At 38.7% G+C, this 26,104-nt stretch overlaps 1 protein-coding gene across 1 annotated transcript in view; it reads right to left on the bottom strand.

The window, feature by feature from the left end:
• Positions 1-26,104, bottom strand: part of LOC124776538 (MOXD1 homolog 1-like) — a 171,030-nt gene that overhangs the window by 8,881 nt on the left and 136,045 nt on the right. Inside the window, exons 7-9 of the mRNA XM_047251566.1 lie at positions 20,744-20,907; positions 13,318-13,560; positions 9,288-9,478 (exon numbers count right to left, since the gene is read on the bottom strand). Coding sequence (XP_047107522.1) covers positions 9,288-9,478; positions 13,318-13,560; positions 20,744-20,907 — 598 coding nt within the window. The remainder of the gene's footprint in view (positions 1-9,287; positions 9,479-13,317; positions 13,561-20,743; positions 20,908-26,104) is intronic.

Here is a 26,104-nt window from a genome sequence, read left to right as displayed (position 1 = left end):
AACAGTGAAGGAGAGCAATCTGACCCATACAGTAGTTGATTAGACAGATAGTATACATGAGAACTTTTAACATTGCAGTGCTTCAGTAATCATGAATAATTTAATGATTATAAAGAATCCCCCTTGACTGCAAATAGAAACCGGATGTTGACCTAGGTCTCGATGCAGATAACCACACATTCTTCGGAACACACTAAAACTACAAACTGTCTAAAGAGGAAACATTAATACAGAACGTCCAAAAGGGCAAAAGACTTGCATAAAATGTAAAATAAACGGTATGTGAGTACCATGTCAATAGCTGTATTTAGCTCAAACGTCAGAAGCATGCTTCCTCACCCCAGCCAACGTTTGGTGGGCTGCGGGCTCTCAAGTAAACTGAGGTGGCGCCAGCAGATAGGCTGTGAGAATGTCAGAAAGGAACGCGCATGCACAAATTGAGAAATCATCTTCTTCCATGTGATTGGCATAAAATGTGTTACGAAAGTGATCCGATGACCGGGTCAAAGGTCTCTAAATCCATAAAATCCTAAAGGACTCTAAATCCATATGGATTTAGAGTAGCCTTCTCCACTAATAATAATTTGAAGAAGAACCTAATCCACTCTTTACAATTCGCTGGTGATAAACTTCCTCAGTCTGGGGTTTACAAAATTACCTGTAGTGACTGTCCGAAATATTATATCGGTCAAACAGGTCAAGCTCTAGCTATTAGATATAAGGAACATAATCCCACCAGAAGTGGTGACAGTATGCGAGGTTCCACCTTCGCTGAACATCTTGTACAAATGGCTCACGCGCCTAATCCCCCGGTCAGTACCTAGCTGCTTCATTCTAAAGTTAAGGGTATGTAATTGTACACATTAGAAGAAATGGAGATTTTTAAACATCTATGGTATGATAAAGACTGCATCCTCAACAACCAAGTCCAGTTAAAAAACAAAAAACAAAAATTTGAAGGTTTTATCCCCTGGCTCAGTGCTTCACATTCTACCATACGACATAGAAGATAGCCGATGCATTCATGCGGTCGCTTGGTGTCACGGATGGTCAATTCGTTCAGTCACGCTCTACTTTCCTCAATTCTAGTTATGACAGCTGCCCTTACAAACGTGGGCACACTAATACAATACACATGCTTTTTTCTTTCATTGAACGCCTTATAATGAATGAGTCTTGTACATGTTCACAGTATTCGCACTTCTTACAAGCTCCAACATTGCTAATATGGTCCAAATAGCCATTCCCATTTAGTTATAATTATCCAAGTTGAATATGGTGTTGCAAGGATGTTTTTAGTCATATTCATTCCAAGTCCGAGCTCTGGCATAAAATTAGGAAATAAATCCATAACCTTTTTTAAAAAACGTTGAAGTGACATTGTGCGTCTCTTCACGCATATACACATAACTTTGCATACCATTTTGGTAACACCTGATAGCACTAATCACTTTGACCTCTGTCAGTCAATGGATAATAAGGGCGATGAAAGTGACGTTGTACATCCTATCACACATGTATATTAAGCCCGTTACATTATTTGACCTTTCACGTCAACAGCTATTAGAACATAAAGGTAGTCTGTCTGTTCCACGCTATATGCGTTCACATACCTCACCTGATTAAGCTTCATGGTTCAGTACCTCAAGTACCTGATTTCAAGAAACTAATTTAGCTTTAGGTTCTTTTTACACTATTTTGGTACATATCTGATAGCACTATTCAAAATGACCTCTGTCGGTCATTAGATATTAAGGGCGATGAAGGCGACATTGTACATCCTTTCACGCAATTACATTAAGCCTGTCATACTAATCTGACCCTTTTCTGGTCAATAGTGCTTAGAATTTAATAAAGTAACTTTACACACTTCTCCAAGCATCATCAAATACTATCACCGACCCCAAGTAATTGAAAAATGGGTTATTCATCCCCCATATTTTTAGCCTGCTTCTAGCTGATGGTATTTTGTCTGTCCTGTGTGCATGCATTTTGACCATCCATGGAATTTGCTATCCCACATATATAGTTTTAGCCTAACTTCCTGCGCCTTTGACCCAGTCATCGGATCACTTTCATAACACATTTTATGTCAGTCACATGGAAGAAGATGATTTCTCAATTTGCGCATGCATGTCCCTTTCTGATATTCTCACAGCCTAGCTGCCAGCGCCACCTCAGTTTACCTGAGAGCCCGCGGCCCACCGAACATTGGCTGGGGTGAGGAAGCACACATCTGATAATTGAGCTAAGTACAGCTATTGACATGGTACTCACATACTGTTTATTTTACATTTTATGCAAGTATTTTGCCCTTTTGGACATTCTGTATTAATGTTGGACCATGCCTCTTTAGGCAGTTTGTAGTTTAGTGTGTTCTGAAGAAGGTGTGGTTATCCGGGCCGAACTCTAGGTCAACATCTGGTTTCTATTTGCAGTTGAGGCAGATTCTTTATAATCATTAAGATAGCATACAAGTATAGTCTGTCTGTAAACTGAAGAGTAAGCAGCATTTTTGGTGGGGGAAGTGGTCTTTCCTGGAAGGAAACCACACCTACCATACAAGATGACTAAGAATCAGTTTCCCACCTAGCAGTGCAGTGCAGTGTGTGGTGATTTACAGAGACTCTGATGTGCATTTCTTGTATTAACAGTATTAGTTACTAATTTCTGTGTTTTGCATACTGTTAGCAGATTTATTGTAAAATAAACACTCCCAGGTGTGTTTGAGCTCCATGTTGCTATTCATGTGAAAGGCACACTTTGGAAGGACCATTATAACCCTGGAAAACAGACTGTATTTGCTCCATGTGACATGGTTGGGTAGAGAGAGGGGGGATTTGCCTGCTCACTTTCAGTTCACAGACAGACAATAGCGTTTGACTGACAGATTAGATGATACAACCTGTTGATTTTCTTTCTCATGGCTTGAGAAATGCAAGAGAAAGCCAAAAACAGGCACAGTTTCTCTATTTTTTTTTTTACCACATACAAATCATTCGAGTCAGCCCCCCTTGTCTAGTATTCCTTTCTATGTAAAACCACTTGTAGGTTTCAAAATCTTCAATGTCTTTGATGTCTACTGCAGTCACTCAGCTGCTGAAGTCACATCTGAAGTTCTAGTGCTGCGTGGTAAGAAGGTTGGACTACGATATTCTGCTGACAGTGTGTGTGTGTCCATGCAAGGGTAAATGTCTTGAATACCTCTCAACAGGCCTTGTAACACATAACTCACCCATGTACACAAACCTATCAGTTACATGTGTGACGATTATACCCAGTCTCCGAGAGATAAATCAGAGAGTGGACACATGGCAGCTCTCAAACACAGCCACACAACAGAACTAGCACAGTTTCAAACTGCGAAAGCAATGCTCATGATTTGTACCTCATTTCTAACAGCAATGCCTTCAATAATTTTGTTTGTAGATTAAATGACATAAATGATTGACTGAACAAACACTGTTTTTTTTCCACAGTTTTATTACTGCACAGGTTTCAGGACAAAAAAGTGTTTTTTTTAGTTAATTTACAATGTTTCATCAAGAACCCACAGTTGATTCAGTTAAAATGATAAATGATTGAATTTTAATCAGAATGGGCAAAAGTCAAGGAAAGGATTGTCCCATTTGTATATGTACTAAACAAGAGGTTTAAATGTTGGGGCTATATACTGCATATTGTGCAAGTTTGTAGTCATAGTACATGAAGTGTTTGCTACAGACAGGCATTTAAAGAACACAGAAATATGTCAGGAGTTACCATCTTTGGTGCAAAGCGTGTGAGATAGCACATAGGAAATTATACAAGAAATCATGCTGCAAGGTCAACAGGACCAAGAGTAAATCTTTTAAATTGCAGAGGCAATGTTTCCACATGCAAAACCACCACACAGGACAACCACAAGTATTTAATGATGGTCTACTGAGAGTCAGATTGCTGCTAGTTTGTATGTTGGAAGTCAGAAACCCATTACTACCACTATAGTACAGAGACAAATGCACTGCATATGGTTCAAAGTCAATGACCAGTTCGTACCACAGTGCTTTCCCACAGTTCACAGTACGAAGCAAGGTAAATGTTGTGGGGTACCGGGAGAAGAAAAAAGTAGGCACTGGTGTGTGTGTGTGTGTGTGTGTGTGTGTGTGTGTGTGTGTGTGTGTGTGTGTAGGAGGAGAATCAAATATGATTTTACAGTGTAAGAATAAAGTAAGGAGAATAACCTTTACACTTTCATTCTGAGGTGTTAAACTGACTTAATTTGAAAATTTGTAATATACACTCTACTTCTTTGTACTGATTCATAAAAGTGTAAGCAGTGCATTTGCAAATTTCCATACCAATTGTTCATATTTTAGTGCATTTATGATTTGTAATTCCCGGACTATCTATATAAGTACAACATAAAATAATTTTGTAAAGTTATCTCGACAGCCAGGTTGTGATATGTTAATCTTCCCATGTCCCTTCTCCTCCAGTAGTCACTAAATAATCTTTATACTCATACCTCACATCTTTGTATGATACTGCAGTGTTATTCTTTTCACCTCATTCAGATGGAAATAATAAATTCAGTTTGCTCTTTTCTTCACTTCATAAACCAGGGTCCAGGTATTGGTTTATGGCACAAACTGCTTAGGTAACTATATTACTTACTATCCCTTTGTAACAATATCCGGGCCGGTGAAACATGTCACTTGGCAGCTCACGTGTGGTTGGCTACACAGCAATTGCGAGGTTGCAACAGCTGCCACCACACATGCCCACAACTCCAAAGTACATTTTGCAAATGTAAGCTACAATCAATGTTTATATGTAAGTGCAACAAAGTACGAATGACGACGGAGACTAAGCGTTTGATACTATATTAAACAGGACAATAAAAACACCCGAAGTTAATGACAATATCTATGAAAAGTTGTTCCAAATTATCACAGTAATATCTGCATGTAAAATGTCATATAATAATGCAATCTAAGCATACCAAAAACACACTATCCACACTCACAGAAAGAAATAAAGCAAAACATGCATAGCCTACCTGACTGCAGAGAGAAAAAGAATTAATTCTGTATACACTTACACTCAGCAATTTACGATGCCAATGGCACAATTCCATCCAGTTCTCCTTCATTGTCATCGGAATCGGCGCCAAAACTGTTGTCTTCGTCGTCGTCATCATCATCATCATCATCATCATCATCATTAAAAGAAATCATTAACTGTTCATTTTCATTTATAATGACATCTATAGTCTGTGCTTCTCTTATTAGTTTAGCAACATGGTCTACTGTTTTCCTCCATGACACAACGTCTACAGTAGCAAGACCTTCACGTAGCCGTCTTTACACTTCTGTTATATTTTACTAACTTGTTGTTACTTCTAATGTATGCCTTGACTTCACTCCAAACCAATTCAAATGGATTAAAATGACAGTGATAAGGTGTTAGCCTAATTACCGAGTGACCCTTTTCGCTTGCAATTTCATCTAAAATGTATTTAGGTATCACAGGCTTATTTTGTTTCATGAGCGAGTATAACAGCAACTTTGTCATGCTCATGTCTGCAGCAATGTGTCTCACCTGCTACCACTGCACCACAGTTTCTTTATGGTCACTAGTGGTGGGAGTTTTATCTAAAATCACAGAATGGTATGGTGCATTGTCCATCCTGTCGGAACACTAAATTGGAGCAACAAATTTTTAAACCACTGTAGAAACCATGAATGGTCCATATCCTCATGACAGTCACCGTTTTTTTTTTTTTCGATCGAAAAACTAGAAGTCCTTCAGGCACAAAGCCATTTGATGATCCCGCATGGGCTACAATTAATCGGGATCCTCTTCCTGTTGGTTGATGACCGCTGCTTTTCACAGTATCATCTGTGCAGCATTTCTCGACTGATTCTCCAGCGCTGACCAAGGTTTCGTCTAACCATATGACTGAGTGTATGTCCTTTCCTACAATTTTGTGTAAGAAAATGGTATGAGCTGCAATGACATGAGCTTTTTCAAGGAACAGTTTCTGTCCATCTAACTTTTTAAAAAGGAAGCCCATATCTTTTAATATCATTTTAAGTGACTTTTCCCCCCTAAGAAAAGTTCACTTTCTTTTAAAGAAATTAGCAACTTCACTATTGTGGGGTATTCTTTCTTTATATAGTATCCGTATATGTGCTGACAAATTGCATCAGTTTGGAAAGAATCAATACCTGTAACAGGACGAGGCTGCTTTTTTTTTCTTGCCCGGAGTACTTAAAAACACAGTTTCTTCCACAGGGGCTTTCTTCCACACTGTTTACTTCACTGTCTTGTAAGTCTTGAAGTAGCACCCCTTTCCTTGTAATTGTTCTTTCACTGAGTCCTAGAGTTTTCGAGATACGCTCTAAAACTTTACTGACAGGAATCAACGCATACACATCAACAGAAACAAATTCTTTTTCTTGCTCGTAAAACTCACATGTCCTCTGTAGCAATTCCAAAGCCTGACTATTTAATGGCACTCCACGATGCAACGGATTGTCGCTTGGTTAACAACATCATCTGCGGTCATCAGTCCCTTAGAACTACTTAAACCTAACCAACCTAAGGACATCACACACATCCATGCCCAAGGCAGGATTCGAACCTGCGACCGTAGCGGTCATGCGGTTCCAGACTAAAGCACCCAGAACCACTCAACAATGTAGGAAAAGATACACTGCTAATTCCTGTAAAGAAGACACATTAAGCTGCAGACAAATACAATTAGAAGATACTTACACAGAGCTTTCAGCCACAGCATTCATAAGCAAAAGAGAAACCCATACCATTCACACACAAGTAAGCACACCTCACGCAAACATGACTGCCAACTCCAGCAGCTCAGGAAGATAAATACGTATCAACAATGTAGGAAAAGATAGACTGCTGCTTAATTTATGGTAAGTAGCAATCTATCTTTCCCTACATTGTTGATAATCTAACCTGGAGTTTCCAAAGTTTGATACATACATTTGAATTGTTTACGATTTTTCATATACATAAAGAGAAATATTCACAATATGTGCATAAAAGACAAAACAGTACTATTTTGGCCATTTACTTTGGTCACTATTGAAGAATTCGAGTATGATGAGTACTCTTTTAGGTCCTGTGCAGTTTTCCTTTTGAATGGTCCTGATGGCAGTGATTCATGGCAACATTTTTAAAGCAACAATTGGAAAACTATCTAGTGTTACACACAGATGACAGTTTGGTATATCAATGATCCTCTTGTTGCTGGTGTCATGATTATGTATGTCTTGCCTCATGGTGAAAACCCGTTGGTTTTCATTTTCACTGATGAGGCACAAAAACATGTACTGGCTGAATACTGTCATTATTTCTATCTGGGTGAATATAAGCTTGCAGTGCTCCTATCTTTTGCTTGATGCAATGGTATAGACTGCTTTCTTTTGTAGCATTAATAGGTACTGCAATCTGCAAAGTGTCCCCATAACAGTAGTCCATAATTTACATGGCTACTCTCTGTGTGCTCATTCATTAACAGTTTTCAGTCACTCATGGATCCCAGCAGTTTGACAGCCTCCATGTTATCATGGTATCCAATGCTGTTAAGGCTGGATATCAGATGATGTGTTTTTTATTCATTAATTTCCATTTTATTGTCAAGGTAAACACTCTTTCATGTTTTCAAAGAGCACATTTGTTGCTTGCAGAGCTTATGCAGCAACTCTACCTTTCACGAAAAGTGTGATGTCATCAGCAAATTGTAATTTGTGGTTGTTACAACTGAGATTGTTGATGTAAATAAGGAACACGAGAGGTCCTATGATGGACCCCTGCAGTATGCCATGCTCCAGTTTTTGTTCTTGGGAGATTGCACCCTGAACTGATACTACTAGCTTTCAGTTTTCAAGATAGGATTGAAGAGTAGCCAGAACAACACCTCCAGTACCATAACACTTTAATTTACTATGCAATATTTTGTGCGAGACACAGTCAAATGCCTTGCTGAGGTCACAGAATGTCAGTGCCACATTTGCTCTGTCTTCATACCTTTGCCGTATCTTCCTTCAAGTCCATTGCTTATTTCATTATCCTGCTAACAGTGCATACAGTGAGGTGAAAGAGGTACTGAAGTTGGCTGTATGAATCACTTGAAAATATGTTAGTTGAGTAAAAGTGAGAAGTAGCTTACATAAAGCATAAATTGCTGTTAGGTGGAAAAAATAATTCATTTGAATGCCAAAATGGATCACCTACTACAAAGAATCTTGACATTGCTTTCACTCATTCATCAAAAAAATGGTTCAAATGGCTCTGAGCACTATGGAACTTAACATCTGAGGTCATCAGTCCCCTAGAACGTAGAACTACTTAAACCTAACTAACCTAGGACATCACACACAACCATGCCCGAGGCAGGATTCGAACCTGCGACCGTAGCAGTCGGATGGTTCCAGACTGAAGCGCCTAGAACTGCTCAGCCACATCGGCCCATTCATCCACTGATTCTGATTTTCTCATTTCAGTATTCTCTACAACGATTGCTCATGCAACATATTTCACAGCAAATTGCAAATCATATTGAAAATTGCTGCACATTTTCAATTTTTCAGTTCTCAATTTAATCTATGGGCATCCTCTAATTCAATTCTCTAAGCAGTCCACACTTCAACCCAGAATTCATTTTCATCAATCTATTTCCTTTTGTTGCAAATAGTTTCAATCTCTACAGCAGCAACAAATTTCCACTTGCACAGTCATGCTACGCATTTTCCAATGGCAACTGTGGAAACTGCCTATCAGACAATATGTGAATAACCCTCACATTGCCCTTCTTAGGAGCAACTCATAAGCCACTCTCAGTGGTAAATCTCACTGTCATTGACTACCTTGTGGAGAAGTGCTTAAGAGTCCCTCTTAAGAGCTACTGTCAAGAATTCTCTTGAATGGACATGTGCCTGCATTCATTTGAGATGGAATAAACTCTTAATGGTCAGGGGTGAGGGAAGAACTCTGATAGAATTTGTTGAAAGAACCATTCTGGCAGTTTCTGAAAGTTATTTAAGGAGACTACACAAACATGTCAGGAGATTATACTAGATTATACTAGTTTAATATTATTTTGGAAACATCCAAATTGTTTGTACAGTCTTTAATTCCTAATATGATGTGTTTTTAATGTACTTCACTTATATACTCCATTTGTCACTTTCTACTTATCATTTAAGTTCTTAGGGTGTCTCTCTCCTATGATATTTATCATTCTGAATTATACTACTGTCTAAAATTTTACTCACCTATTTTCAGGTTGGTCAATTTTAAGAAACATCCTTTCCACAGTATCCATATCCACATCATAGAATTCCTTCACATTGAAGGTCTCAAAAAAATATTTTACTGGTGTCATACTGTAACAGGCAGCCAAATTTGTTTTTGGATAATAGAGAACAAATGCTAGACACATTTCTTGTTTTGTTGAGAATCCACCCTGCAATCACGAAAATCACATTCACATTATAAACTGAAGCACTGACATTCTGCAGAATGCATTTCTAGAACAAAATCATTATTGTGTGGATAATGTGGAAAAGTAAAGGTATCACTATTCAGTGAGAAACACACACAAACTGCCTGTATATATTAACATTTTACCAGACATGTTACAAGTCTTGTAGTTTTACATATACAACCTGTACATGTTTCAAAATTAACTGCAGCTGTTTACTGATCACTTATATCATAATAACCCAACAATACAAATACTTCCAACATACAGAGTAAAATTAACCAGTGACCATGTAGTTGAGCCATTGTGTAGTTGAGTTAAGACTCTATTCATTGCTAGTCTTGCGAGCATAGTTCTTCCTTGGAGATAACTAGCAGGGAAAGAGAGAGAGAGAGAGAGAGAGAGAGAGAGAGAGAGAGAGAGATCCATCTGGATGCCATACCTGCTCCACCCCTCACTTCATTAGTCACCTGTGAAGACCAAAGAGCAAGACCTAGCCTACGGACCCAATAAGCACAACTATTCCTGCCACATTACTGCGATGCATTACCCTATCAGTCTGCCACCATTGCATAGTGGTAGCGTTTCCACCTACCACACAAGGGGCTAGGATTCTATTTCCGGCAGGGGACTGGGTGTTTTGTGTCCTTCATCATTGTTGACCCTCAAGTCGCCAAAGTGGCATCAACTAAAACGGACTTGCAATACGGCAACCAAACTCTCCCGCATGGGGCCTCCCGGCCAACAATGCCATATGATCATTTCCATTTCCATTACCATGTCAGAGGCAAGGCAACCTGTGAAAGAGTATGTTACATTTCAACTCTGCTTTAATTTCTGCACAGCCTTTTATATGGGAAATACCATCAACCTGCTGTCCACCTGATGAATGGCCACCACCACAGTTCCCCAAAATTAAGTGACTAACTAATGGCAGAACATGCCACTGAGCACAACATGATCAACTTCAATAGCTCTTTCAAAGCCCGTGCCATCTATATCCTATCTCACAATACCACCGTATCTTAATTATGTAGATGGGAACTGTCCTTCCAACATATCCTTTGATAGCACAATCCCCCTGGCCTTAATCTCTGCTACCCCTGTCCCACAATCATCTCTATACTGTGTACACTCCACTCCACTCCACAATCTACATTCACACACTGTTCCATCAGTCAACCTCCTCCTCCCCCCCCCCCCCCCCCCCACTTCATATCTCTCTCTCTCTCTCTCTCTCTCTCTCTCTCTCTCTCTCTCTCTCTCTCTCTCTCTCTCTCTCCCCCCCCCTCACCACTTCCTCATGTACCACATGCAACTCCCCCGTCTGAGACAGGGCAGCCTCACCAATGCCACATTGCTGTCTCATTCCCTTGCTGTGTCTCTCTCCCCCAGCTGTCAGCCTTCTTTTCCACCTACTTATTTCTTTCATCCACTCGGCCCAACAAAGCCAGCAGCAGCAGGACAATATAGCTAGCCAGTACAATCCACCCATACTTTTTTCCATCTATAGTTTGTTCTGAGGAAGAATATTATCTGAGCACTAGCTGTGATTTCAATCTTGTTTATGTACCTGTTGACTGCGCTACATCTCAACTCTTTGATTAACTATATTCTATTCAGAACTTCCCAGAACCATGTTGCTAAATGTAATCAGCTCCAGTTATCATTCTATTTGTGGTCTCATTCATTAATACACACTGTAGCACATATACACAAGTACATGAAAATTAATGTTTGGAACAAAATCAGTTGTTCAAATTTTCTGTTAGTACCACAATTTGCATGGTTGAAATCTTATACAAGCTACAGAAAGTAGGCTATTTTTACAGATAGGAGTATATATACATTCAGACTGGAGGAACACCAAATGTTAAGTTCCTCAGGTGTCTTATGCTAGGCCACCGAGTGGGGTGGCACAGTGGTTAGCACACTGGACTTGCATTTGGCAGGATGACAGTTCAAACCCAACTCCAGCCATCCTGATATAGATTTTCTGTGATTTTTCTAAATCATTTCAGGCAATTGCCAGGATGGTTCCTTTGAATGTGTACAGCCAATTTCCTTCCCAATCCTTCCCTTATCTGAGCTTGTGCTCCATCTCTAATGACCTCGTTGTCAACGGGTCATTAAAACACTAATCTCCTCCTCCTCTTATGTTAAGCCACCTGACCTTAATTCACAAAAATTATATACCAAAGATGTGATGGACTGCCAAATCTTCAATACCTCTTGATGACATGTATACTGCAGTGAATAATCTAAAGAATCACTCAAAACATTGGTCTGCATTATTATAAAGCACTGTATCGCAGCAGTCTCTTATGAAATCTTCATGATTTTACTGTCCCATCAAATCTGAATAAAGCTTCACACTTGCTGAGAAAGCAGAATTCCTTGGTCAATGTCACTGCTTATCATATGAATAATTATGTCATATTCTTTAGAAGTTTCCTACTCATAATTTTTTGACAGACTACACTTTGGTTGCTGATGATTATGAATTTTTTCAAGACGATTCAGTTATCCAGCCAATAAACCTAGAAGCTGACGTAATGTTAAGCTTTTGAAAATCACAAAACAAATGACTTTGTCAGCATCACAAACCAGAAGTTATTTTAAAGCAAGAAATGTTTATCTATAAACCGACGGAGAGAGAAAAGAAAACCCATTACCTTATGCACCACAGCAGTGTGGTCAGAACTGCCTTGACAAAACCAGCACACATATAAACTTGAAGAATAGTTTAACAGTAAGACAATAACTCCTTAGCTGATTATAACAGAGTAGTGACACAAGGGATAACATAGATGAGAAATTCTAGATTTCTATGAGATACAAGAATATCTGTTAAGATGAAGATGATAATCTGTATGAACAGTGCCTGGTCTACAATAATGTAGACAAGAGGAGATGCAGTACAAAAAAAGAATTTGCATGTTACTGATATAAAAATATTAATATGGGTGTATGCCATTAAAAGTTTATCTGTGATCAGTGAAGAACATGTCAAAACAATGGCAACCATCATCAAACTACCAGAAAAAAGGGGGAAGAACTAAAATAGAAGCCTCAAAAATTAAGAGAACAAAGATAGCCAGTCATACATAAATAATTTCTCAACAAGTAATGAGAAATATTAGTCGAAAGAGACAGAAATTATGAAGCACTGGACTATAACAGATATAACATCAAGGCTACATATGGTAAAGAAGAAGAAGAAGAAGAAGAAGAAGATTGATGTGAATAATTTCAATGAGATTCATCATCTTGTCTATGGGCAATATATTACTGCACAAGTAATAAATAATACAGAGTACTAATCACTAACGTTTACTACAGTGTCACTAATATTTACTAAACATGCTGGCTGGAGCAGCTGGAGATAGCAGTCACGTGCGCATGAGGTATGCTTGCTTGGATGAATTCTCTTTTTTTTTTCTCAAGAAGGCTTTGGCTGAAAGCTCAATGTGCAACAACAGTCTTACAGTGTACCTCTCTGCAACTCAATGTGTCATCTTTATGATGAGTCTATCCTCATAATATTGTTAATATTTACAATGTAATATATAACACATCAAAGGAACTGAGGATCCCAGAAAGTGGTTAAGCCTATAGAATGAAAACTGTAATAGTTGTGTGATTTTCCTACTGTGCTTATAATTTCATTTCTTGTAGATATCTAACATGACTATACTTCATAACAGAATTCAATAATGTCAATACAGTCACTACTTTCCTGTGTGTCTAAAAGTAGAACATGGTATTTATGAGATGACACTTTGTGTTGATAATGATATTTTCATTATAGCTGTACTCACATAAGTTGGTTGCTTCCTTTTGGACGTCTGGTACACACATTCAGTGACAAGCTCATCTCCAGGAAGGAATTCAACTTCCTCCTGAAGTCTGCGAGCCTGCTGGTAGTTGAAGTCATAACTATCATCTCTAACAATTGGTTTTAGCTCCTTCTTGTCACGCACATGTCTGAGACGTAAGGCCTTCCCAGCCAAATGAGAGTGCAGGAGTACCGAAACTAGTTTCACACCTGATTGCGGCAGCAGCTGTAACATTTAATAGTGCAAAGTGCTGCTTTTATATACTCCTTTGCTATTGAAGACATTGTTTTTTTTTCATTTATTTTCACCTACAAAAGGAAAGAGTAAGCATTCTTATAGGCTATACAGAACAGTCTTTTTTTTTTCTTTTTTAAGAACAATCAAACTGAAGTTCATGTAAGATCACATGTACAAAGCCACGTGATGAAATATTTCAGAAAGAACTCCAGATACGTGACCTTTTAAATAAACTTCATTTCACTTCTCAAAATCCTTTTCTATCTGTCAGATGCAAAGTAACAGACATGAATGAAGTAAGGGCACTTATGGCTGTTCATGGATCTATGGTGCAAAAATTTTTTTATACATTGCATGACAAAACAAGTGACGCATCCAGAAGATGCAGTCAAACATAAATATGACCTTATATAACATTCATCATAATTATCAGTAGTGCTATGCCCTCTGACAAGTAGAATGGCCTGCAGGGTGCATACACTGGTAGAATATATGAGGGGTGTGAACAGTGTAAGGTGTTGAGCGATCACCATGAAGGACACAGAGATGCCGCACTGTCATGTGAGACAAGATTATCAGCACCTGACAGAGTTTGAAAGGGGCCTCATTGTGGGTCTCCACTTGACCAGCTGGTCAAATCATGCAATACCATGATTTATGGGACATTTGGATTTTACAGTGGCTCTACTTTGGACTGCATGGGAAAGCGATGGCAGGCATACTTGTTGTCAAGTTTCTTTCCATATAAACAAAAAGAATCCATGTTTGAAAATATAATTTGGCAGATAAAAAATCTTCTCACCTACTGGTGGCAAGAGAAAACAGATATAAAAGATATGGAAATGTGCAAGCTTTTGGAGCTATTGGCTCCTTCTTTTGGCAGAACAAATGAAGGGAAAGGAAGAGGGATGAAGGAAAAAGACTGCACTGGATGGAATAAGAAGGAAGATCTTATTGTTGGTCCCTGCACCAGATGAGATTTGAAAAGCTTAGAACTTAAAGGTGGGTGATGGGTTATAACCAAGACAGGCTTACTGGAAAAACAAGTGCAACAGTCAATAAGAACACAAAGTTAAGTGCACTATATGTGATACACATGTGAGGGGGAAGTGGAGAAAAATAGACTGGTTAGAAAATAAAAAAAATATATAGAAAAATTAAAGTCAACAAAGAAAAGAACAGTTACTGAAAACAAATGTGGGGATCACAGAAATTAATGTAAATTTTGGACAGGTAGGTGGCAAGAACCAAGCAGATGTTGAAATGCCAGTTTCATCCTGCAGAGTTCTGAGAAACTGTAATCAGGACAGAGAATCCAGATGACGTGTGGGATGAAACAGGCACTGAGGTACAATTGTCATGCTGTAGAGCATACTCTGTAACAGGATACTGTGTGTTTACACAACTGCCAGTACACAACACGTGCCAATTTACTGGTGGCTCTCCCTTTGATACTATCTGTTTAGTCAGTTTTTAGGTTTAATGTGAAAGGGGTGTGTAGCTGGCCCTTGTGAGGCTTAAGTAACATCTTGCAAAATGGCATAAGATTTGGAACAGTACAATGTGAAATTTAATCAGGAGAATGTATTTAGACATTCCAAAAATTTCAGCAAGTCTGCCTCGCCAACAGTCCATTTGGCAAAGATGTCATCAATGTATCTAAACCAAACCAGGGGCTGAAGCCTGTTGCATCCCGGGGAAACCCCTCCTAGTGGCCCATGGAAAGGATGGCACAGGAAGGAGCCGTCCAGGTTCCCATGGGATTACTCCTGATCTGTTTGTATGTCTGCCCCTTAAAGGTAGAGTAGCTGTTTATAAGTGAAGTTGATTAAGTTGAGCAGGAAGTATGTCACAGGTTTGGGATCAAGTGGGTGCTGGTTGTGGCAATACTCAGCAACAGATGGACCATCTGAGTGGAATGGTGGTACACAGGGAGCTGGCATCAATGGTGACAAGAAACATGTATGGTGGGAGTGCGATGGGCAGATTTCAGATGATCTAGGTAATGGTTGGTATCTTCAATATTGGAGGGGAGTCTTTGAATTATAGGCAGCAGGTGTCGATCAATCAAGGCAGAGGTCCAGTTAGCAAGTGCCTTCAGCCCCTGGTTTGGTTTGAAAGCATTAATGACACCTTTTCCATATAGACCCATGGTGAAGTTGACCTCTTGAAATTTTTGGAATCTCTAAATACATTACCCAAGTTAAATTTCACCTGGCTCTATTTCAGATCTCATGCCACCTTCCTTGATGTTGACCTAATCCTCACTGAATGTCAGCTAAACATTTCTGTTCACATTAAACCCACAAACAACAGAAATTACATTTTGACAGTTGACATTCTTTCAAATCAAACATTCACTCATGTACAGATTTGACATTCAAGGCAGACTCTTTAGAACAATACACCACCATTCTCACCTCAACCTTCCCTGCACATAAATATCCCATCAGCCGAGTTCAAAAGCATATTTTCCACTCCATCACATCCAATTCTGGCAATGATGATCCCTCTAAAAAACAATTTAGTACTACATCTCTTGTTATTCAGTACAATCCTAGTCTTTAATGTAATAATTAGCTACTTGCCACAAGGCTTTGACTTCCTAAAATCATGCTTTGAAATTAGGTCCATTCTGTCTGACATTTTGCCCGCCACGTTTAGAATAGCTTATCGCCCCCCCCCCCCCCCCCGCCCCCCAAAATCCAAAAAAGAGAAACTCTTTAATAACTAGTCAGACCCTAGGCTCTTTCTGTCTTTCTGCACCTATTTTCCTACCCTATGGCTTCCCCCTGTATGCCCCTGTGATCGTTCCCACTGTTAAGATGTGCCTGTGACAACTTCCTACTACCTATACCAGCCCTGTAACTGACAAAACATATCAAAAGGAGAGTCACTCGTGAAATGGCATGCCGTGTACCAGCTGTTCTGTACATACGTTTGTACTTTTCATTGGTATGATTACCACTAAGTTATCAGTTAGGATGAATGGACATACACAGAGAATGTATGCTTTGTAACACAGTATCCTGTTGCAGAACATGTTCTACAACAAGACAGTTGTGACCTCAATGCCCGTTCCATCCCACATATCACCTGCATTATCCGTCCTGATACCACTTTTTCAGAACTCTGCAGAGTGGAACTGCTTGGTTTTCATCATCCACCTGGCTCAAATTTACATTAACTTCTGTGGTCTCTGCATTTCTTTTTAGTAACAGTTTCTTTTCTTTGTTCCCTTTTATTCTTCTAGATTCTTTATTTTCTGACATGTCTAATTTTCCTCATCTCCCCCTCACCTGTCTGTCATAAATAATGCACTTATCTTTCTGCTCTTATTGACTTGTGTGTGATGTTTTTTTTTCATAATGCTCATCTTGCATAATACCCTATCTTCCACCTTCAAGTTCCCAAGTTTTCAAATGTCATCCAGTGCAGCACCTACAATCAGGGTTCTGGACAACTTTCCCATAACTCTACCCATTTCTTAAATGTTGGCAGTCCTTTTCTTTCACCCTTCTTTCTTTCCTTTCGGCCTCTCTCTCAGGTAAGTACATTTTTTATTCAAGCACACACACTAACAAAATGTGTACCTCTCACATTGCACTGAGTCCACCCAGACATCAGCACTGAGAAGGATATTACAGGGGTATGCACATAAGCAAACAGCTGGTGGGATGATGTGGAGTGATAATGGACAGTGTACCAAATGACACTCCAGGCAGCACTGGCATTCTTCCTCATCTGACTGCAGTAAACACTTTGGGGTGAGGATTGAACATTTATCATTGATTTTCATTTTAGAGTAGGTATGGTGAAGATACTTAACCACTTTGGTGTTCATTATGGTTGGCATAATGCAACCATACGAAGTATTATGTTAGAAGTGACAGTGACAGTTTTCTAAGAGCACAAATGTATCTAGGCAGAGTCATAAGTTATACAGTAGCCCATTGTGGTGCTTACAACAGTGCTGTCAGTTACCAGGGTAGGCTACAGCTGAAGAGTGTGTCATGGGACAGCCACAGAGAGCACAATGATGATGCTGTAAAGTATGCTCTGCTCCTCTCAGCACAGAATACATATGCATCCACCATTTTACTGACACACCACTATAACGGTGCATGCTTAAATTATGCTTTCGTCGTAACTTTCAGCTATATGTCTATTTCATTTTACTTTTATAAATTTAGATTCCTACTTCTTTACAATGATGCACTTATAGTTTCTCTAGCATTGTTTTAGCAGTGAAAGATACAAACATAATCTTTCCTTCAAACTTTGTTGAAAGGCTAATTTGTATCAGAGCCTTTCAATTCCACAGGCTCACGATGAAATCCCACTCTGAACATACTTTACATCCACACCAACTTGATATGCTGTAGTTTATTGCCTAAAATTGGCAGCAAAGTTTTCATAGCATCCGCTTGTGTGTTCTGTCATTTCAGAATAGATGGTCTTTCCCCCCCCATTCTATGTAACATTTGCAATTTTCAGCATTTAATTTAACAAAATCTTCACACAAAAAGGCAATGATGTTATTTTTTTCTTTAAAATGTATTGTATGGTATTGTTAGGTTTAAAAACTGAAAGCCTTTTCTACTTTTTTTAAAATATAAGGGCAACATGTGCCCTCTGAAGCTCAACTCCTCCTGTATAATCTTTTCAGTGGTCAATGAATGGAACTTAGAGGAAATAACATTTCACCTCTGTTTCAGAGGAAAAGCCACCTGGAATTTCTAAACTTGTCAGTCATTCTTAAAGGTAATGGCATTATAATCCTACCATGGTTTACTGACAATGAGCATTTATACATTTCTATACCAGATGGGAAAGTTTTCATCAACATGCAAAAGTGTCCATTTTTCTTTGCTGTATTTCAGTTATGATCATACTTATTTCTCTAAAAAAATTTCTGAAATACAGTAAAACACCTGTTTTACATTTTTGTGCAGTCCAGACTTAAAAAATGCAAAACTGAGGAAAATGCTGAATCGAGGGAAAAGTTAAAACCCCTCAAAATATTAGCAAAAATCCATGTAACTGGCATATATGATGAAAATCGTAATACCCTTCAATACTTTGTATAAGATTTGTCTAAGTGAAGGAAATTAAATGTACAATACAATGTTTATAGAATAATTTGTGGTATGGACTTCAACAGTCTCAAAAAATCATAGATGTGTAACAGCAAGCAAAAGCTGATCAAAAAATTCAAATTGATGTCTGGGTACAAGGCAATAGTGCTGTTTTCCGATATGCCACAACCACAAATTATATGTTCAAAACAAGTATTTTTTAGAGATCATCCTTTGCGCTCACCCAGGAAAAAGCAAAAATTGATGAACATGTTGTATTAAACCAAAAACATCACAGCAGCTAACAGGTTAAACCATAAGCACAACTGCGGACATCATCTTAATGACACACTTTGTCAACATTGCTGTTTTTGTTTCAAGCATTCCTTACACGCCATACTTAATATGCTCACCAATGCTAAAGTGTTATTTTAGGCTTCATAAGAGAATGAGATGTGAAAAAATGAGTTTACTTCCCCGGATGACATTACAAGCTTATTAGAAGTTGGCTCAGTGAATTTCTGTACACTGTGTAAAACATAAATATGAAAGAAAGCTCAGGTACTACAGTTCTGCTTCATGCCCTCTATCAATGTTGCCAATCTTCACGATTTACAGTGAATGGTGTGTGCGGTGCAAAGTATATACAAGAGTAATGTATGTAGTTGTTGCAACTATATCATGTCAGATTTGAAAATGAAAGGCTTTATTTGAAATGTGCTACTGCAAAACCCTAGTTCTATTTTTGTGTGACATCTCTGTCACAGCACATCATCTGCATGAAAAGTACATTTCCAGCATTTCACAAAATGCTTTCACCTCTACCTCCACTCCCGTCACTGAAGAGCCTCTCTCCCTCTCCACACACCCAGTAGACGAGCTCATTTTACATGCGTTAGAGTGGTTTGCTGGCTGGCTAACAAGTCGCCAGCCAATAAGAGTTCACTAGCCAGAAATAGGTGACGTTTCCTCGAGTATCTTTTAGGCTCGATGTTTGAATTTAAAAGGTTGACAATTGATATTGTTGCTGAACATAGTACATCGGAAATACATACAAAAAGATGAGACTGACTGACAAGTGGCACAAGAAAATGTGGTGGCTGGGCCCCTTCATCACATATTGGCTCAGTCTGGAAAACTTCATGTCGACTGTCTTGTTTTTTCCATTACCGCTGCAACCTAGCAGTAGTTTTATCACAACTGCGCAGTGAAGCTAATTGTTGCAAGCTGTGTTGGCAACAACAGTCATGGATCCTCTCTCACACATCCCCTCTTCACAATGGCCTAAAATATTCCCTTAACTCTGCCACCACCCGTGGTGTGAACCATCTGTCTTTTGTGCCACTTATAACTTGTTCAGTCACATCAAATATCAATAGCAAGAAAATGCAACAAAGTCAAGCGAGACATCGAGTAACAACTTAGAATTGAGGTAAACCGTACTAGGAAGAAATGTAAAATCAGGGAATTGGAATTTTTAGCATTGATCTTATTTGGCTCTTTCACAGGGGCTATGAATTTATGGAGTAGAACCGTGAAAAACGTAATATCGCAGAACGTAAAATCGAAGTTCCACTGCATTCTCATACTATACATACAATTTTACTGTTTTTTAGCAGCACAAATGAGTGTTAAGTTAACCAAATCATGTTTACTGTGTTTATACAAGATTATTACTGAGCTCTGAATGAGAATAATTAACTGACATAAATGAAAAGCTAAGGGTTAAACTTTATTATCAGGCATGACAATGATGAGCCGCCAGTTAGGTGAGCAATACCAGTTTATTCATTATTTATTTTTTGTGGAATCTCATTGGTTATTATCTTATTCTCCAGATATCATATGTCAAACATCAATGCAAAATGCTTCAAACCTTTCTGGAGGTTCACTGCTGAAAAAGATGAGTTACGGTGGCACCAACATTTTAAACAATTATTCACTGAGGAAAGTCATTTGTTCTTTTAATATCAAATGTCTTGTGAATGGGTATGAACAGAAACAGTGCAATGATATTTTCAAATTGTGAACGGTAAGACAAGAAGCATCTTCTCAAACGAAAATTATGTAGACAGGTGCACATGTGTACTCACCTTGTTGGTGCATGCTCCACTGCAGTAACCAGCTGTTCTATAAGCTGGCTGTCCAGGTGGTATAACATGAAGTGGTGTTATTGTAATACCACTTACAAGAATTCCACCATCATAATGGCGTAACTGGTCAGTGTGGAAAACACGAACTCCAGAACTGTCACGACCTGCAATTCAGAACCAGTGATTGCAATTAACTTTGTGGTGTATTTCTTTTTTTCCAAAATGTCAAATTACACATAGAAACAAATAAGAAAAATGTTCAGTCACTGGTCAACCACCACATTAATACTACAAGCCTAATGGCATGTATGCACCTTCAGCACAGTTATAATTATGATACATCTTTGATATGAGACCAAAAGTATATGTTATATGAATGCCCATGGCTAAGCACAAGTTACAAATCCCTTTGTATATGGGGAAGTGCCTATAATCAATGCAAGCAATCAGTAATAATACCAACATAGGCCACAACTTTCATGCTGTTTTTTGTAACAGTAACAGGTCATTCTAGGAAAAATATTGTGATCATTAGGCTGTAAAGATACTGAACAACCATCTCCTTGTAAGGTAGAGTAGCTTGACCACTAATGGCAAGAGGGAACAGAAAGTGTGAATCATTTCCACTGCCCATGATTCAATCATAATGTTTCTGTGAATATAGTTGATGATGTGTCTAAATCTGTATGAGACAGGCGAAATACCCACAGACTTCAAGAAGAATATAATAATTCCAATCCCAATGAAAGCAGGTGTTGACAGATGTGAAAATTACCAAACTATCAGTTTAATAAGTCACAGCTGTAAAATACTAATGCGAAATCTTTACAGACGAATGGAAAAACTGGTAGAAGCGGACCTCTGGGAAGATCAGTTTGGATTCCGTAGAAATGTTGGAACACGTGAGGCAATACTAACCTTACGACTTATCTTAGAAGAAAGATTAAGAAAAGGCAAACCTACGTTTCTAGCATTTGTAGACTTAAAGAAAGCTTTTGACAACGTTAACTGGAATACTCTCTTTCAAATTCTGAAGGTGTTGTTGTTGTTGTGGTCTTCAGTCCTGAGACTGGTTTGATGCAGCTCTCCATGCTACTCTATCCTGTGCAAGCTTCTTCTTCTCCCAGTACCTACTGCAACCTACATCCTTCTGAATCTGCTTAGTGTATTCATCTCTTGGTCTCCCCCTATGATTTTTACCCTCCACGCTGCCCTCCAATACTAAATTGGTGATCCCTTGATGCCTCAGAACATGTCCTACCAACCGATCCCTTCTTCTGGTCAAGTTGTGCCACAAACTTCTCTTCTCCCCAATCCTATTCAATACTTCCTCATTAGTTATGTGATCTACCCATCTAATCTTCAGCATTCTTCTGTAGCACCACATTTCAAAAGCTTCTATTCTCTTCTTGTCCAAACTATTTACCGTCCATGTTTCACTTCCATACATGGCTACACTCCATACAAATACTTTCAGAAATAACTTCCTGACACTTAAATCTATACTCGATGTTAACAAATTTCTCTTCTTCAGAAACGATTTCCTTGCCATTGCCAGTCTACATTTTATATCCTCTCTACTTCGTCCATCATCAGTTATTTTGCTCCCCAAATAGCAAAACTCCTTTAGTACTTTAAGTGTCTCATTTCCTAATCTAATACCCTCAGCATCACCCGACTTAATTCGACTACATTCCATTATCCTCGTTTTGCTTTTGTTGCTGTTCATCTTATATCCTCCCTTCAAGACACCATCCATTCCGTTCAACTGCTCTTCCAAGTCCTTTGCTGTCTCTGACAGAATTACAATGTCATCGGCAAACCTCAAAGTTTTTATTTCTTCTCTATGGATTTTAATACCTACTCCAATTTTTTCTTTTGTTTCCTTTACTGCTTGCTCAATATAGAGATTGAATAACATTGGGGAGAGGCTACAACCCTGTCTTACTCCCTTCCCAACCACTGCTTCCCTTTCATGTCCCTCAATTCTTATAACTGCCATCTGGTTTCTGTACAAGTTGTAAATAGCCTTTCGCTCCCTGTATTTTACCCCTGCCACCTTTAGAATTTGAAAGAGAGTATTCCAGTCAAAATTGTCAAAAGCTTTCTCTAAGTCTACAAATGCTAGAAACATAGGTTTGCCTTTCCTTAATCTTTCTTCTAAGATAAGTCGTAAGGTCAGTATTGCCTAACGTGTTCCAGTATTTCTACGGAATCCAAACTGATCTTCCCCGAGGTCGGCTTCTACTAGTTTTTCCATTCGTCTGTAAAGAATTCGTGTTAGTACTTTGCAGCTGTGGCTCATTAAACTGATTGTTCGGTAATTTTCACATCTGTCAACACCTGCTTTCTTTGGGATTGGAATTATTATATTCTTCTTGTAGTCTGAGGGTATTTCGCCTGTTTCATACATCTTGCTCACCAGATGGTATAGTTTTGTCATGACTGGCTCTCCCAAGGCCGTCAGTAGTTCCAATGGAATGTTGTCTACTCCGGGGGCCTTGTTTCGACTCAGGTCCTTCAGTGCTCTGTCAAACTCTTCACGCAGTATCGTATCTCCCATTTCATCTTCATCTACATCCTCTTCCATAATATTGTCCTCAAGTGCATCGCAGGTGGCAGGGGCGAAATACAGGGGGCAAAAGGCTATTTACAATTTGTACAGAAACCAGATGGCAGTTATAAGAGTCGAGGGGCATGAAAGGGAAGCAGTGGTTGGGAAAGGAGTGAGACAGGGTTGTAGCCTCTCCCCGATGTTATTCAATCTCTATATTGAGCAATCAGTAAAGGAAACAAAAGAAAAATTCGGAGTAGGTATTAAAATTCATGGAGAAGAAGTAAAAACTTTGAGGTTCACCGATGACATTGTAATTCTGTCAGAGACAGCAAAGGACTTGGAAGAGCAGTTGAACGGAATGGACAGTGTCTTGAAAGGAGGATATAAGATGAACATCAACAAAAGCAAAACGAGGATAATGGAATGTAGTCAGATTAAATCGGGTGATGCTGAGGGGATTAGATTAGGAAATGAGACACTTAAAGTAGTAAAGGAGTTTTGCTATTTAGGGAGTAAAATAACTGATGATGGTCGAAGTAGAGAGGATATAAAATGTAGACTGGCAATGGCAAGGAAAGTGTTTCTGAAGAAGAGAAATTTGTTAACATCAAGTATTGATTTAAGTGTCAAGAAGTCGTTTCTGAAAGTATTTGTATGGAGTGTAGCCATGTATGGATGTGAAACATGGACGATAAATAGTTTAGACAAGAAGAGAATAGAAGCTTTCGAAATGTGGTGCTTCAGAGGAATGCTGAAGATTAGATGGGTAGATCACGTAACTAATGAGGAAGTATTGAATAGGATTGGGGAGAGGAGAAGTTTGTGGCACAACTTGACTAGAAGAAGGGATCGGCTGGTAGGACATGTTTTGAGGCATCAAGGGATCACAAATTTAGCATTGGAGGGCAGCGTGGAGGGTAAAAATCGTAGAGGGAGACCAAGAGATCAATACACTAAGCAGATTCAGAAGGATGTAGGTTGCAGTAGGTACTGGGAGATGAAGAAGCTTGCACAGGATAGAGTAGCATGGAGAGCTGCATCAAACCAGTCTCAGGACTGAAGACCACAACAACAACAACAGTTGATGATGTGTCTAAATCTGTGACAATACATATACAGGCCATTATGTTGCACTGTTACTTTTGCAATAACATGCAATGAATTGCCCATTCTAAAATACTTTGAGCTTTCACAGAACTGTACTCCAGTGTCAGTCTCACCATACATTGCCATCTATTCAGTCTTATAGACCAGGCATGCCTCCAACATGTGTATTCCTGGATGATGCGTGTGTCCTTTAATGGTCCCACCATCATTTGCGCACTATCAATAGGAATTTCTGAGCATTGGTATTAAATAAATAGCACTTTATCTGGGCACTCTTTTACATCTACTGGTCCAAACCAATACCTCTTTGTCGAAGTCACTTAAATCAGAAAAGGTTTCATCACTCTTTGCACACTGAATAAGCAAATGATTCTGTTCTATCCATAACAACTAGTATTTGCTTCATATCATGTCGCATACCTTTTATATGACCTGTACGGGTCATCTCACAGGAGGAAGCTAATCACTGTGCCCTTGTTAAAATGCAGTGGCAGCTGCTGTGCAAGAGCACAAGAGCATGTGAACACCCTAACTTCGGACATTTGCAGATTTATTCATTATTTTTCTCTGAATGTTGTTAAATGTAACATAGATGCAGTAATCTGAAATATAGGGCACTTAAATCTACCATGCTCTGCTGTACTGTTACTCCTCTAGACTACATGAAACTTGGCATCAGGACCGCAAGCACACCTTCAGTTGTGCATGTTTTAAGGCACTTTTGCGCATGCACTACTGGCATAATGTAATTGCCTTATGGGTCAAATATATACGGATTTGATAAACTATGTGCGCAGTTCGCAAGACGTATATCCCCGTTTGCTTGGCATAAATGCCACTAGATGATAGCACATTCCTCAGGTACACCAATTCACTCATTATATCATAAAATTAGATCAGACATCAGTGTACATCATAGATGGAAAAACCAACACCTATTTTGTGGATTTCTGAATGTGTTATAGTATATTTAACTTGTGGATTTTATTATATATTGTTTCTCAACAATGAAAAGGATAAAAACCTTTCTTTGAAATACAATTATGGAGAATAGGCTCTTGGCACTGGCAATGCTTGCAGTTGAGAGAGAGATTGGAATGATACTAAATACTTCAATCATAATATGATCGCAACATTTGCACAATTTAAAAATAGGTGAATGGCTTTTCTTTATAAAGTGTTAATCATGCTGCAGTATAGCTTCCTCTATTTAAGGTGTACCTACAGTGCAGTGTAACATGTATTAACGTTAACTTTTATGTGGACTACAGGGAAGGACAGAATATTTCATAAGGGGAAATTATGTTATTTTCCTGCCTCAGAAAATGAGACTTGGTGAGAGATAATACTTTAGCAATACAATGTTAATATTTGGCTGATGAGACAGAGTAGCAAAAGCTTCACATTATGTCATTTTTGCCCTAAACTGTACTTTACTGTGTACAAAACAACAAAACTCCACAAAACCAATTCTTTCTTTTGTCAGAGAAGTTACACTATTATTAGTATTATTATTATTATTATTTTAAGTAGCTGCAGTTGTATAAAATTGTTCAAATCATAACTGTTATACTGCATATGATATTTCACACTTCCATCCCAATTTTAATGTAAAAATTTGTGAACACCAAAAATGTATACTAACGAGCTGCCATGGTCAGAATGTTTGGCAGAAGTACAATTAATGATACATAGAA

The sequence above is a fragment of the Schistocerca piceifrons genome, chromosome 2 (assembly GCF_021461385.2).
Source record: "Schistocerca piceifrons isolate TAMUIC-IGC-003096 chromosome 2, iqSchPice1.1, whole genome shotgun sequence".
Lineage (NCBI taxonomy): Eukaryota > Metazoa > Arthropoda > Insecta > Orthoptera > Acrididae > Schistocerca > Schistocerca piceifrons.
This window is presented reverse-complemented; position numbering and strand designations above follow the sequence as displayed.